General features: G+C 32.1%; 1 protein-coding gene across 4 annotated transcripts in view; it reads left to right on the top strand.

Moving 5' to 3' along the window:
* The window catches only part of LOC145293230 (centrosomal protein of 89 kDa-like), a 146,647-nt gene that overhangs the window by 66,143 nt on the left and 67,769 nt on the right, over positions 1-12,735 (top strand). For all 4 annotated transcript variants that reach the window (XM_080139815.1, XM_080139809.1, XM_080139790.1 and 1 more), the window contains exons 3-4: positions 5,358-5,496; positions 12,474-12,569. In XM_080139815.1, coding sequence (XP_079995941.1) covers positions 5,358-5,496; positions 12,474-12,569 — 235 coding nt within the window. The remainder of the gene's footprint in view (positions 1-5,357; positions 5,497-12,473; positions 12,570-12,735) is intronic.

Here is a 12,735-nt window from a genome sequence, read left to right on the forward strand (position 1 = left end):
TGATGATGCTGTGACTTTCATGTGAAATTTTTTTGTGACAAGAGTTGCGTAATCTCCAACCAGCACTATTTTATTCCAGTATCAAGTAGAAATTCAGGATGACTGGACACAACACCGAGATAAGTGGAGAGCACATACAGCGCCTGCTATTTATAAATGGTCACCCATCTGATACTGGCCAGGCTCATTGTTGCTTAACTTCAGTGATCTGATGAGAACCAGTATGCCAACATGATTATACCCTATACAGGATTACCAATTCGTGTAAATATTACTTGAGGTAAATAGTTAATATTATTCCAATATAAAATTTCTTTTCATGTATGGTGTGCATTACAACTTTATGTTTCTCCCTTTCCTGCGCCATCCACTTGTCATTATTACAAAGTCTTTCTGATCTTGATTCACTGTTTTAGTAATTCATGTTTTTATCACTGCTTGCCAGTGTCTGCCAAGCAAATTTCCCTAGATCTTCCTGTTGGTTTCTTGTTTAGTCTTAAGAATTCTTTCAATGACCTTTGACTGGTATTTTTTGGACCAAATGATAGTATTCAAGCCATCTCTGGCTCTGTTGGTGGGGCATTAGAATACATCGACTGCCCCCCTGCAGAGGGTAAAAGTCCCTCAATGGGGGTCCTGGATATAACCTTAAACTATATCCAGTGGTGAGGCCCCAGCTTGTGGGCTTTGGGGAGTGTGGAGCCACCCTTTAATTACCATTGCTCCCAGGTCCATTCTGACCCGGAGTGGTAGTACCTGTTAGGGTCCCAACTATGGGTTAAATAGAAACCGACGTGAAAACAACAAATATATTCTATTAAAAAAAAATTTTCTTCAAAATCTTTGGATTCGGCATTGAATAACCCGAAAATGGTTGATATGCCGTAATACAAAAACAACCAACAAACCAATTAAGCCATCTCAACGATCTGCATTTCATTTTCGTATTCCATGGTTTTTCTCAGATAGCCGGGTGCTTTTTTGTTGTTTTTTTGTTTTTATAATTTTTTTATTTAGTAGTTGCTAAAAATATAAAATACATTATAGATTTGTTATCATATATTATGAAGTATGCAATAAATAACAGATCAACAAAAGCTTAAAGGGAGGTAATTCATCCTAAGTAATTGTATTTTAGATTAAATATTTTGCAGTACTTAATTGGTTTTTGTTAATGTTTATTCAATTTATTGAACACAGTATGGATACTACAAATTATAAAACTACTAACAAGAATACCTGGTGTTTCTCAGGATTGAACGAGAAATACTATATATTTTTTTAAACTATGCTTACAACACTGTCTTACTTTCTTTTATTTTACTGTCCCCCCCCCCCATTTAGCCCCGTAATATAGTCAGATGAATCTGTAATGTTGAAAAATTCTGCATTCGTGTTTTATGTACGGTTTAAATTTCATTTAAATCGGATATCCATATTTGAAGTTTTCAGAGGTTTTCACTTTGGAGTGGTTGCACATAAAGATTTGGCATACAGAGCAGAACATAGAAATTCAGGACCACTTCCATTGTCTTTTCTGGAAAATTCCTTCTGTATATGCTATAAATTTCATCAAAATAACATATATTTGAAATTTTAAAGGCAGTTCAACCTGATGCCTCCTTTAGGAAAGCACTTATAAATTCAGCACAACTTCCATTATCTTCCCTGCAAATTTTACATTAGTTTTTATAGTGAAGACACACACGCATATATATATAGACTATTGAACTTATTTTCAAAATTTTAATACTTCAAGACTCGGTTTAATTTGAACAAATCATCTAGTCAGGTAACACCAACATAGTTAAAAAAAATTTACAATTATTTTAATCTTATTTCTGAATGTTTTTAGATCAGGATTGATAATTTGTATTATTTGGATTACTGTGCTCATCTTGAATGTTAATCTGGTAATATTTTGGCCAATGTAACCTCTGACCTTGAGGTGTATTTTGTCAGATTCGGGAATCTTTCTGTCGAACTCGGGCATCTGGACAGAATTTTGAACGAAATCCTTTTATCAATCCACAAGGATAGTATGCTCTTGTTCCATCAGTCCTGGAAGTCTGAAGTAATTTGCAATGGTATTCCCAGTATCATCCACACTGAGGATTAAAACTTTAACCTTCAGAAAAAAGTCACTTAGAACGGAATTTAACTCCATACTTTATCCATTACGCCATGGGTCTGCAAGATTCCCAAGTTCCATAAGGTACACCTATACAAGGTCAGAGAATACATTGGTCAAAACATTGTGAAAATAAAACTCAAAATGAAAACAGTGGTCTGAATAATGCAAATGATACATATTGTAATTTTTAAATTCATTTCCTAATAAAAAAAAACGGCCAAATTTTGAAGAAAAATATTTTGTAATATAATACTTTGTTTGCAATTTTTACAATGCCGCATTTGTTGCAGCTCCCAGATCAACCTGCTCTAACGTGCATGTAAGTTTAATATATATAACCCATCAACTACTCAAACTCTGTCTACGGATGCAGAGTGTTAGTCCCTGTCAGTGTCCCATCTATGGGTTGAATAGAATCTATTGTTAGCAGAATATTCATTTACAACACACACACACATAATTCAAGGAGAGAACTTGAATGCCTATTAAACACTATCCTCTAGTGTCAAAGGTTTCTTTGTACAAAGGTTTGTCAGAACAACCTGGGATGAGGATACTTTCCATAGAAGTAAACCCTGACCAAATATTCAAAATCACATAATATTCGCTGCCCAAATAAGATCTTCTCACTATGGCTAACTCACACTGGCTGTTACAAGGAATGGTGCAGCTTCTCCAAGTGATGTTACATCAAGTAACAATACGAAGCTGGATACTCCACTAGACTAGATGAATTCTTGCCCTGAAATCTGGTAAGACCAAGAGACCACAAGAAAGATATAATATATTTAAATGGCCAATTGAGAAGAGGAAAATTATGTTCATTTCTTCACGAACTTTGAGGTGTAAAGGAGAACTTTAATGGAATATTCAAATATATTTATGTATCCCATATAGAGATCAAGAAGATAATAGAAAAATAAAACTGATTCCTTGATTATTTGATATGTTCAAATTTAACTGACCTTTGTGGATTTCAATATAATCCATTCAGATATTGGATTCCAGATTCTTCCTTTTTGACTTTATGGAGTACAAATTCATTAATTGATTAAGTTATTGATTAGTTGATTGATTGATTGAGTTTTTTTTTGTTTTTTTTACATTCACTCTTTTATTCTGTGTAATTCCATTGAAAATGCTTTTTGGTTCACAAAAACGCTTTTTGTATTTTTCATATTTATGCTAATTAGTGATGCATATTTTTATCCTCTGATGAAAAGATTCTATCTTTGGAAATCCATGGATTTAAGATTTTTCTTTATATAATTCATTGTTTAATTTTTTGATGGATTAATAAATTTTATAATTTATTCAATTTTATTTTTCATCAATTTTTTGTTCATATATATATATATATATATATATATATATATATATGTGATTACTTCATTTAATCACATAAATTAATATACAAAGATATAATTTTATACGTAAATTTTTCAGTATTTACTTCAACAGTGCTCAATACATAGGTAGAGCTAGGTAGTTAGTTATGAAAATATATATGACAATTAAGCTACACAGAATATTCTGCATTTCATTCTCGTGAGAATTCGTCTCGCATATATATATATATATATATATATATATATATATATATATATAATGTTTTGTACTTTCCTTCTAACAATTTTTATTTTTATTTTTACAAGGTAGTCACCACTTATCAAGGCCCGAAAGCCACTCGGAGATAAGGGTTATTGTGTGTACAGTACTTTAGTGTTGGAGATTTGATAAAGTGTCTTACTTAAGGAGGCGGTTCATCAGGAATTTGTTTACATTGGACTTGAAGACATCCAGGTTGTAGTCAGGTGGGAAATAGGCAACCGGAACAGAGTTCCACAGGCATGCACTTCTAAGAAAGAAGCTTTGTTCATGGAATCTACGTTTTGATTTTGGCACAGATAAGGAGTAGAGAAAATTTTTGACAGTGGTTTCAGTTAGGCAGGTGTTTATCATGAAAGATTAGCGAGGGGGGACCAGAGATTGGAGTTCAGATGAGCACCTGCCATGATAGTAACGATAAAACAAAGACATGCTCGCAACGTCTCTCCTGTGGGAGAGAGGTTGCAGGGAAGAGAAAAGGGCATCCCTCACTAGGCCACAAAGCCTATTTTGTACTCTGTCAAGGCAGGATAGGCTGTTTTTAGCAGCTCCTGCCCAGATGCACTCGGAGAAAACCCAAGCTTGTATTTAGGTTATCTAAATGTGTTAAGTTTTGAGATTTTGTGTTGAACAAAGATGGCGGCGTAGTTCAGATCAGTAACCAAGATGGCGGCGTAGTTCAGATCACTAACCAAGATGGCGGCCCAGAATTAAATGCGGTCCGTGACGTAGTAAACGGCAAATTAATTGAATCCAAAATTTGACAATTTTTATAATAATTTTGGGACGTTTTCATTGGTTGTTTAGCACAGCCGTTGGTTATAAAAATGATTGGCAAATCCATTCGTCTCATACCCCCATTAGGAGTCAAAAACATTTTACAAAATCATGACAAAATGGTTCATCCAAGTCTGGATCTTTCTAAAACTAGATAAAGATATGTTTACTGGTAGCTAATTTTTTTAAAGCCACAGGGGAGACAACCAAGCAAAAAAAAAAAAAAACCCTAAGCAAAACTAAAGCAGACTTGCCATGACACTATATATACAAATGTAGGCAAATTTGGGCATATTTTATTGGTTTGAAAATATAGGTTCTTTTGTACAAATTGTCATAAAATTTTAACCATACAATTGTATTAAAATCTTCAAAAAACTTACAATTTTCATGTAGTTTTGTCTCACAGAACCAAGGATATGAGCATTTCAATATTTAATTTGGCTACGAGTATAAATATATTGAAAATTAAAAAAAAAAAATCAATTTAATTTTTTTTTTAATCAATAGAAATGTTTATTAAAATCAGTTTTGTACTTGTCTGATCTTTCAACCATTAAATTCTTAATATGGAGTGCTTTTCAAACTGTGGATTTTCTATTATTGAGATATATATAAGCAAATTTATTCATAAATATTTGAAGATATTAAAACGTGAAGCATAAAAACTGTTATCAAAATAACTGACTTTGATATGAAATAATCCAAATATGTCATAAAGCAAAACGATTAAGTGACTGTGTGTTAAAGATGGAAGACATTAAACTTTTGAATTTTTTTTAGAATTTCAAATGAAATAATTTCTTCAGCAAATTCTGTCCTATTATTTTCCTTTTAGCTATCTGACGATTCCATTTGGAGAACTGGATCCTGAGAAAGCTCCGCAGAAATTCATAAATGAGACGGATTCTGAGGAAAAAATAAGTTCATTTCTACAAAGAACCGATGAAGCTGAAGAAAGTAATATTAACTTTTCGGTAATTTATTTTTCATTTCTTTTTCTTTTCATATCTACAGTTCTTCTTTAACAATAAGCAAGCAAAAAAAAAAAAAACAGAAAAAAAAAATTTCATTATTTTTTTATCGTCAAATTTTTAGCATAATAGGTACTCAAATTGTTCTTCTAGATCTATTTTGATAATTGACAAATTGTTTTTTTTACTTCTTTCTGAAAATGAGGTTTACCTTGCAAACTCAAAGAGAATAACACCACCAATATCATCCAGGTTCTACAAATTACATTGCTAAATAAATAATTAACTAGCGGGACCTGTGGAAATTCTGCAGGGGACTCATTCGTATGTAATATATTGATGTTGGCATTCTGTAGGTGTTCAGCGTAAATGGAGACACTCTGATATTATTGTAACTCTTTTCTTAAAACTGAAAAAGTATTTATCTAAGTTAGCAGGGACACTCAGTGTAGCCCGGATGTAAAGTACACTTAAATATGATATTTTGATTCTTGCAGATTTCGTATATATTATTATAGAGTTAATGTTCTATCGATTTTTATATATTATAAAGTTGCGATTTCAAAAATAAAAAAAATCTATATAGATGTCTTGGGTTCATCAGCTTGAATTGAAACAAATCCCAAACTTATGAATATATATATATATATATATACCTTTAGTTCCTTCAGCTATAATCAAAACCAAAACTTATGAAAAATTCTTGATAAAATTATTTATAAAAAAATAGATTACTAAGGTGCCATTAGCTAAAATCGAAAACAAAACCAAGACTTATCAAGAATTCTTGATAAAATTATTTTTAAAAAATAGATTATTTGAGTACCATTAGCTATAATTGAAACCAAAACCAAAATTTATGAGGAATTCTTGGTAAAATAATTTATAAAAAAATAGATGACAAGTGCCATCAGTTATAATCGAAACCAAAACCAAAATTATGAAGAATTCTTAGAAAAATTATTTATAAAAAAATGAAATAACTTGAGTGCCATCAGCTATAATTGAAACCGAAACCAAAACTTATGAAGAATTCTTGTTAAAATTATTTATTACAAGAAATAGAAGTACATAATAATTAAACAACACAGATGTAATCAAGACACAGAAAATAACACACACGCTATCGCATTAATATATAGATAATCAAAAGTTTTTGAAATCTTTCAATATTGTCATTTATTCTGTTTACCTTGCTTTGTATCCAACAGTGTTTTGCTACCAAACAACATTGTCATAGACTTCAAACACAATTCCTTAAATAGCTTTTATTTTAATTTGTACTTTATGGAATATGCTTTGACGAACTTGCTGCACTTGTTCCCCTTCAACATAAATTCTCTTTTCAATGTGTCAATCGGCCAAATCTCACCTCTTCACTGTTGAGGTACCCAGATGCCAACAAGCTTTCTACTCAATAACTTCTTTCTTTGAATTGCTTGCCTTTATAATTGTCTCCCTGCTCCTCTGACAGTAACAAGATGCAGAAATTTAAATGTAAAGTGAACAAACATGAAATTTATATATATATATATATATATATATATATATATATATATATATATATATATATATATATATATATATATATATATTTTATTCATCTCGGGAGGGGCACCTCAGGCAATTGCCAATAAACCAGCCTTTTCTGAAAGAGAGAAGGTAAACCCTTGGACTATCCAGAATGATACCTCAGCCTTATAAAACAGAACCAGAAAAACAAAAAATACAATGAACCCGCACTCTGTTGGATTGATCATCGAACACATATCCTTAATTAGTATCATGAATAAAACTGATTTAAAATATGGAGGAAGAGTTTGTCTTTATAGTTGAGTTAACCATAACCCAATGGCAAACCCTTTTTCTTATTCAAAGAAACTTACAAATGGAGACTTCTTCTTCTTCTCACAGGTACAACATGACAGCATGTTTGATGCTTTTGTATAGCAAAATTTTAAAGTAAATTGTTTTCAGGATTTTTTTCTTTTAGATAAGGATTGAGTATTTGCATTATTTGCTCTCTTCAGAGGCACGCAAACTATGTTAGGTATATGAGTTTCATGATGAAACCACATGACTGAAACCTCTATTCCAGAACTTGGAGGCGATTCATGTCTTAATCTGCAACAATCAGTCTTCAACTCTATTAGAGATTTTTCCACTTACCATCTCTTTCCTAAATGCTAGTAGTTTTACTTCAGGCTAGTAACCTGACCCTGTAAAATATTCTTGCTACGTCAAAAGTATTCCAAATTCAAATCAACAAGATTTGCAAGGAATAGGCAGAAGTTGGAGGGATGCTGTGAATCTGGATACAGACTTAATGTGATGGAGCACTCTCTCATACATTGCAGGATGAGGAGTTCCTAACTTCAAGTCGAATATATTTACTGATGTAAACTAACATTATACTGAACACATTTTATTTCACTGTCAAAAGTAGATTCTAATATTGAGGTTATGCTCTTCCCGTCTCTTCTGTAATGTCGGCTGTAATTTTAAGAGCCACTGAAGATCTTGGATGAGATAATTAAACATGAATGATAATGTCTATGTAAGTCAAGCTTTAGAGAAAGAGAATCTGGTTAACCATCATCAAGGGTAGTGAGGTCTTCGATTCCAAGCTGGACGGACAAATTGAGTTCTGAATTGAACTCTGTGAACTTCTGTTGCTCAGTGCTGGTGAACTTTTATAGTCCAATATTTCTTATGAGTATCTTATCTAAGTTACAAACACTGTGGATGCTACCAAGAAATGTCAATTACATTAATGAAAGTTTTTAATCATTAATAACACAGCATTGTCATTTCATTTGAATGAAAACTTTGGTTCTTATCCAGAACTGACCCTATATTAAAAAAAAAGAAAGAAAAATCTGTATGATGTATGTCCAGGTGTTTATTCATTCCTCTTTATCTCAAATTTATTTTTATCGCTTCCTTCCATGTTTTCCGTACCCTTCCTCTGTAAACTGGATCTGCTACCTTGCCTGTTCTGCATCTACTAACTCAACAACTCACATCCATTCTTTCAACATGACCATACCATCAAAGTCTCCTGTTCTGCACACCTCTTCCTATACTGTCCAGAAATTACTTCTTCCACCGAGGTCATCAGAACTTAGCCTGTTTTTAAGATTCGCATTACACTTCCACTGTTATCCTTATCTTCATAGTTGTTGTTGTTTTACCATGTTTCAGCCAACTCATCCTCTGGCCTTCTTCAGGTGACTAACTGCAACGAGAGAGAAATGCTGAATCTTATAACTGCATTCCCAGTAATTACTTTCTTCCATAGTTGTTGTTTTACCATGTTTTGGCCAACTAATCCTCTGACCTACTTAGATAGGATTGAAACCGATATCTTCAGACAATGCTGACCTGGTTAATCACTTGAAGAAATCCAGAGGATGAGTTGGCCGAAATGTAGTAAAACAGTAGCAACTATGAAGGTTAGGATAACAGTCCACAAAAGAATGAATACACAAATCATGCAGCCTCATCTCAAAGCATTATATATATATATATATATATATATATATATATATATATATATATATATATATATATATATATATATATATATATCTACTAACTCAACAACTCACATCCATCTATATATATATATATATATATGATTTTAGTCATTCAATGAATTTAAAAATTTATGACGTGAAATGTTTGAATTTCAAATCAAAAGATTTTTATTATTCTATGTAAGACAAAGAATACATTTGAAATATTATATTATAACTCCTTATCCTATAGAATTTCGATGTCTACCATCTCTTCAGAGGAGAAAATATTAGCAAATAGTTATGTCATTTGATCAAGTTGTCATCTACACTTTATTTTCTAAAGTCAGTGAGACATGGAAAATCACAATTAAAAGTTGTTTAAGTATTTAAATGTCAGTAAGGGAAGTTAATGAAAAGGATATAAAAATTCACATCCAAATTGCATGGTAAAATCCGAAGTGAATGTCTTTGATAGCAGTGTTGTAAAAAGATCCAAACTGTAGTTGATTGTTAGATAATTTTATTCTGAAGTATATATATATATATATATATATATTTCAAGCATTATATATATACTAGTGGGGGTACCCAACTTGCCCGGGTGGTTGGAGGTGTGTGTGTTAAAAAGAGGTGTAAAAGAAAAAAAGAAGTTTTGGTTGGAAGCTCGGATTGAACCCTGAAGCCTTGACATGAAGGTGGAGGGTGTTAAAAAATAATTTCTAGCTATGTAGGGCCCAAGAAAAAGGGGGAAAAAAGGGAAAAAATGAAGGTAGTCCTGCATAATTGAACCCGAATTTGCGTGAATTCCTGTCAAGCATTGATCGTGCGAGACCAGCAATCATTAGTGTTAGCCACAGACTACCGGAAGAAACTCAACAAACAAAACGAACTGGAAAGAATATAAATGGGATCGGGGCGGGGGAAAGAAGGAAAACCCCAAGAAACTTACCGTGTAAATGCAGAAATGTTTATGGTATTTTATTAATTTTTTTTTATTTATTTATTGTTGGTTTGTTTTCTACAATAAAATCCAATAAACAAAACAAACTGCAAAAAATGCAAATGGAAAAAAAAAAAATAAATAAATAAAACCAGAAAACTGACCGTGTATAATGAAAATATGTTTAATAGGTTTTTTTTTTTTAATGTTAGTTTGTTTTCTGCAAAAAAAAGTATTTTTTGACCGTATAATTGTTAGGTGTAAGTACAACGGCTTGTTATGTGTTTAGTTTTGTTTTCTTTTTTGTATTGTTTTCTTTGTGGTCGCTTTTTACTAATTGGAATGTTGTCTGATTCCATATCGATAGCGTAGTAGTAATTGGGCTAATGAAACTCCCAGAAATTCAATGTATAGAAATAAAAAATGAATAAGTAAGTAATCCGAAAATAAGAAGTCAACTCTCCCCCCCTACTATCACGAAAAAAAATCACTGCAAACATAATAGAAGAAAAAATACACTAAATAAAACATTAAATCGAGTAATCGTTTTAATATGTGAAGAACGCTTGTGGCCGACTGGTAGAGTTTGTTCTAAAACCTGGAATCCAAGGTTACTTCGTTTCGTTTAAGTAACCCCTGGACTCGCCCCCCCCCAACCAAAAAAGGGGAAAAAAGGGGGGAAAAAAAGGAAAAAAAATAATATAAAAAGAAATATAAAAAATGGCATAACTAACCTATAGAATAGCTGTAATCGAAAGTTGCGTTTCACCCGACAGTAAAATGCCAATCCATTTTTTGTAAGCAACTAAGAACTCAAACCGGTGTTTCCTCGTAAATTCCCCTGTGGACGTTCACGCAATGGTGTTAAGTGGCCGCGGGGGGAGTATGAATTTAATAGAGAGAAAAGATTTTACCACTTCCATTGATTGTAACAGATTTTGGCCATGAACTCTCAGCAGAAAAAATATAGGGATCTAAGATTATCGAGGAAGTGGATAGGTAATAGGCCTATAACACACCAGGGATATCGTGCTGCAGTCCGTGCATAATACATTCGCATGAAATGTCTTGATTTTTAATCCTATTAAGGTCAAACGCAGCGGGGAAAAAATGAGTTCATTTTATATGTATATATATATATATATATATATATATATATATATATATATATATAAATATAATTCCTCATTTCAGTTTGAATATCTTTTACTTACTTTGCTCTGTCAGTGGCTCAGTTCAAAATAGCACTTACCAGTAATGGGAAAAATCAATTATCTAAACAGTTTAATTCAAATAAAATTATAGTCTACAGTTGATAATCTATATTCTTATAGATTATGATACTAAAACGTTTTGAAGTTAAAATCAATGTATTATTATGTAGTAATAATAAGAAAAAATAACGTTTTCATACTTTTTTTGTTTTAGGCAATAAAAAAAAACATGTCAAAATTCCGTAAGACTTCATTTTGAGAAAATCATGATTCTTGTAGCATATTTACACATTTCAGACATGTTTTTCTTTTGGTTACATGTGTAATACTAACTAGATTTTAACTCGAAATGGTTCCTCATTAAAGATTATTCAAAAACAAACAGCCATATAAAACTATTTTTACACAGTTTTTTTTTATCGCGTTTACAGCGTCGACTTTTACTTTTATCCATTTACTATTAATTTTTCACATTTCAGTTTGATCCGTCATATATCAAATTGGAATATCATTTTTTTGCTCTGTCATTCTTCAGTTTGAAATAAGATTTTTCAATGTGCTTATTATCTGTATTGAAGAGATTTGAAAAGAAAAATTTAGAGAGCACCTTCCAACCCTTATTTGCAGAGGCATCTCGTTACACAATAGAATTTATGCTTACAACATCTGTGTCAGAAGTGTTCTCCTATATGCCAGTGAGACTAGGTCCATTACAATTGAGGACATTACCAGACTTGCTGCGATCATAAATGATAGAATGGATATGCTCCTCAAAGCTTGCTGACAGAACCCCTTTCAATGAGCTGAGATCCAGACTTAACTTCAATTCAGTAGATGAGACCTTATGCTAGAAAAGACTGCAATGGTTTGGCTACATCCAACGCATGACAGTCAACAAGTGGCAAAGAAGAATCATTATCTTTGAAGTCCCTGGAGTCTGTCCAAGAGGTTGACCGATAACATCAAGCAGGACCTGAAACATCATAGGTTAACTGAAGCTTTGGCAATGGATTGAATTAAGTAGAAAAAAGCCATTTGATCAAGTTGACAATCCAAACATCCAACCTTCAAACTCAGGAGACAAGTGACAATAAACATGCACTAGTAAACATGTAGTTATTAATTAGACATGTCTTAAAAATACTTTCTTTTTTTAAATGCGATAGCCAGCAATACCACATGAATAAGCAGTTGGTAAAGGAACTGGAAAAAAAAAAGGGGATTTTTTTTTTGTCTTTGATTGAATTGAAATACTCAGTTATTTCTGTTTTTCTATTTTTTACCCCCCCTTTTTTTTTATAAAAGGAATCAATAAAAAAAACCCAACACTCGTTTTATCCAATATGGGAAGAAACCTTGTTAGCTCGAAATTATTATGCATCTGAAGAAGTTCAAGAAGAGGTAAGTCTTTTGTTTACCCCCCCCCCTCCGCCCTTCGCCAGCTAGAAGTAAAATATTTTGTGGTTAAAGAATTATTTATAATAATGTAGATAAATACCTGTTTCAGAACTGGTAAAATTATTTTCCCAAACAGAACAGTTTTTTACCACTCTTAGGTTCCCGTTAC

The sequence above is a fragment of the Euprymna scolopes genome, chromosome 2 (assembly GCF_053919585.1).
Source record: "Euprymna scolopes isolate OS-2025 chromosome 2, ASM5391958v1, whole genome shotgun sequence".
NCBI lineage: Eukaryota > Metazoa > Mollusca > Cephalopoda > Sepiida > Sepiolidae > Euprymna > Euprymna scolopes.